We start from the raw sequence: 3,519 nt of genomic DNA, 5'->3' as shown, positions 1-3,519 counted from the left end.
CGTTGGGTCCCAAATCCCGTCAATGACCAAAGCTGAGCTCCCCAAGAAAACACCATTGTTGTCCCTGCAAATAGCTACCGCCATTCCCCCTCTATGTGTTCGTACAGCTGCATCGACATGGATCTTGGCATAATTTGCTGGAGGTGCCTTCGGTCACGTGCAAACACTGGCCCCTCATTTATAATGTAGGCGTGATACTTAAATAGGCTGTAGTCAGTGCGGCCCATTTATCACAGTTTATTTTTTTTACAAAAATCTGCAATTATAATTACACTGATACACATGCTACCACTCTGCATTTTGCACACGTTAACATCTGTAGATTATAATAATATAATATTGTTAGATTCAAATATTTAGATGGTATTAATAGTTACCTCGTGGTATACAAATATTCGTGTGCGTGTATTATTTTAAAATTTTATAAACCAGCCCCCCATGCCATGCCGTGTGTTATAAATATTTGTGGTACATAATTAATAACCTCATGGTACACAAATATTCAGGTGCACACAAAATAAATATATAGATGTATGCAATAAAATAACTTACTAAAAATGTTCATGTAATTTAAAGAAATTTTAACCTGTTATTTAGAAAATACTATTTTAGATATAATGGATACAAAATTTTTGTACATGCATGGCTTATATTTAATTTATAGAATTTATGGATAACAACATTTACAAAATAATTACGAATATTCACTGGTGTATTAATTTCTCTCATGACTTATATTCTTAGTTTTTGCTTAATGTAAATATAATCCGTGAGTTAATTTTCATATGTACATTTTAATTTTATAATTTAATAATGCATGCACAGTCTATCACCATTTTGCACGTTTTGCGCCCATACGCTTGTGTTCGCAGATTCGCCCATTCGCTTGTGTTCGCAGATTCGAAGCCTGTCTGTCACCATTTTTCATTTCTGTTTTCTTGTGTACTGACAGAAAGGGCCCATTTGTCAAAGAAGCATAGTATTCAACTAAAATCCACGTCAGCCACATACGGCGCCATCAGCATACTTTATGTCTACGAATGAGATTAGCACCGTATTTGTATGTTCATGCCAAGTTTTAGCATCAGCTTAATGTATTTTTTAAGTTTAGACACTAAAGTAAACATCAGTGACAAGTTCAAGCACCATTGGTATTATTACCTAAAAGAAACAAGACGATGAACACATAGGTACGACTTGGTCAATATATCTTGAAGCTATGCGGTTCCATTCTTTAGTACGCGTTGTGTGGGTGTGTTCATCGGCACCGGACAGTGCTTGCAATTGCAACACGGAGCACGTGGTAGCCGCTGCATCACACAAACGCTGCACTGCAACAGTGAAATCCTGTCAGTAAATAAGCCTGGACATGCTTACTTTATTGATAGATATGTAGATATAGATTGAATGACCGGATTTTATTGTATTTATTTAATGGGACTACTAAAGGGCACTAAACAGTGGTTGCAGCACGGCGTGGTAGCTGGAATTTCCTGGTAGCTGCTAAAGAGTGAGGTCTTGTCAATAAAACGTCCACCGAAAGCTGCTAAAGAGTCACAAGCAAACCACATCGATCGATCCAGCGCTAGACAGAGGGAGAGGATGGCAGTCGACAGCATGCACGTCGTGATGTTCCCCTTCCTCGCCTTCGGCCACATCAGCCCGTTCGTGCAGCTGGCGCGCAAGCTCGTCGCCGCCGGCGGGGTGCGTGTCACGCTGCTGTCGGCCGCGGCCAACGTGCCCCGCGTCGAGGCCATGCTGGGGCCGGCGGCCGGCGCGGTGGCGGTGGCCCCGCTGCGCCTCCAGCGCGTGCCGGGGCTCCCCGAGGGCGCCGAGAGCACGGCCGAGGTCTCGGCGGACGGCGCCGAGCTGCTCAAGGTCGCCGTCGACGGCACCAGGCCGCAGGTGGCGGCCCTGCTCGCGGAGCTCCGTCCTGACGCCCTGCTGTTCGACTTCGCCACCCCGTGGGTCACCGAGCTCGCGGCGCCGCTCCGCATCAAGGCGCTCCAGTTCTCGGTCTTCTCCGCCGTGTCCGGCGCCTACCTGATGAACCCCGCCCGCCGCCTCGGCGCCGGCGGCCAGCTGCCAACCGCGGACGACCTCACGTCGCCGCCCGCAGGCTTCCCACCGTCGTCGAGCATCACCACCGTGCCGGCCTACCAGGCCGCCGACTTCAGCTACGTGTTCACCAGCTTCCACGGCGAGCCGTGCGTGTACGACCGCGTCCTCGCCGGCGTCCAGGCCAGTGACGCCCTCGTCATCAAGACGTGCTTCGAGATGGAAGGCCCCTACATCAACTACCTCACCGCCCAGCACGGCAAGCCGGTGCTCGTCACGGGCCCGGTCGTGCCGGAGCCGCCGCAGGGCGAGCTGGAGGAGCGGTGGGCCAGGTGGCTCTCCTCCTTCCCGGACAACGCCGTCGTGTTCGCCTCCTTCGGGAGCGAGACGTTCCTCCCGGCCGCCGCCGCGACGGAGCTCCTCCTCGGCCTGGAATCCACCAACCGGCCGTTCTTCGTCGTGCTCAACTTCCCCAAGGGCACGGACACCGAGGCGGAGCTGGCCAAGTGCACGCCGCCGGGGTTCGCCGAGAGGACCAAGGGCAGGGGCGTGGTGCACACGGGGTGGGTGCAGCAGCAGCACATCCTGCGGCACCGCGGCGTGGGGTGCTTCGTGAACCACGCCGGGCTGAGCTCCGTGGTGGAGGGGCTCGTGGCCGGCTGCCGGCTGGTGCTGCTGCCGATGAAGGGCGACCAGTACCTCAACGCGGCGCTGTTCGCGCGTGACCTCCGCGTCGGGGCGGAGGTGGCGCGGCGCGACAGCGACGGGTGGTTCGGGCGCGGGGACGTGAGCGACGCCGTGGACACGGCGATGGCGGACGGGTGGGAGGGCCAAGGGATTAAATGGAGGGACTTCTTGATGGATGACGCCGTGCAGAAGAGGTTGGCGGACGATTTCGTCAGGGATTTTAAGAAGTTCGTGAGGGCCTGAAAAGATGATGTACTATGCTTTTGCTTGCTACTTGGTCTCGTGTCCATGTCCATGGAGGCAAATAAATGTTATTTTTAAATAAAAATTTATTTTACTATTCATCGGCTTGCTGCCCCATTCTTTAATTCTCCCAAGAATTTTACTTTCCCAAGAATGGACTTCTACTTTGCTGCCCCATTCTTTAGTTTTTTTTATAAAAAGGAGGAAGATCCCGTCTCTATGTCTGGGCGATGCATACACCACTTTATTAATCATTCACAAAAAACTGTATAAAGAAATACGACAGTAAGTCTAAAGCCACCGTCTAGGCAACATCTATCAAATAAATGTGATTTTCAAATAAAAATGATCTTGCTATGGATACATTCCTTAATTCTCCGAAGACTTTTTTTCTTTCAAAAGAATTGATTTATGCTTTTACTCTATGTTCTTTTTTTTCGTATATCAAAGCTATGGCATCATCTTCCTAAAGTCCATTTATCTTTGCCGAGTTTCAAATATTGGCTGTTTATATATATACATACATACATA

General features: G+C 49.8%; 1 protein-coding gene across 1 annotated transcript; it reads left to right on the top strand.

The window, feature by feature from the left end:
* Window positions 1–1,424: 1,424 nt before the first annotated feature.
* Window positions 1,425–3,089, top strand: LOC123187305 (anthocyanidin-3-O-glucoside rhamnosyltransferase). Its single transcript, XM_044599129.1, has one exon. The coding sequence runs from the start codon at window positions 1,603–1,605 to the stop codon at window positions 2,986–2,988; it is 1,386 nt and encodes a 461-aa protein (XP_044455064.1). The 5' UTR covers window positions 1,425–1,602; the 3' UTR covers window positions 2,989–3,089.
* Window positions 3,090–3,519: the final 430 nt, after the last annotated feature.

The sequence above is a fragment of the Triticum aestivum genome, chromosome 2A, assembly GCF_018294505.1.
Source record: "Triticum aestivum cultivar Chinese Spring chromosome 2A, IWGSC CS RefSeq v2.1, whole genome shotgun sequence".
Classification (NCBI taxonomy): domain Eukaryota; kingdom Viridiplantae; phylum Streptophyta; class Magnoliopsida; order Poales; family Poaceae; genus Triticum; species Triticum aestivum.
The sequence above is the reverse complement of the archived record's forward strand: the minus strand, read 5'-3'. Positions and strand labels throughout refer to the sequence as shown.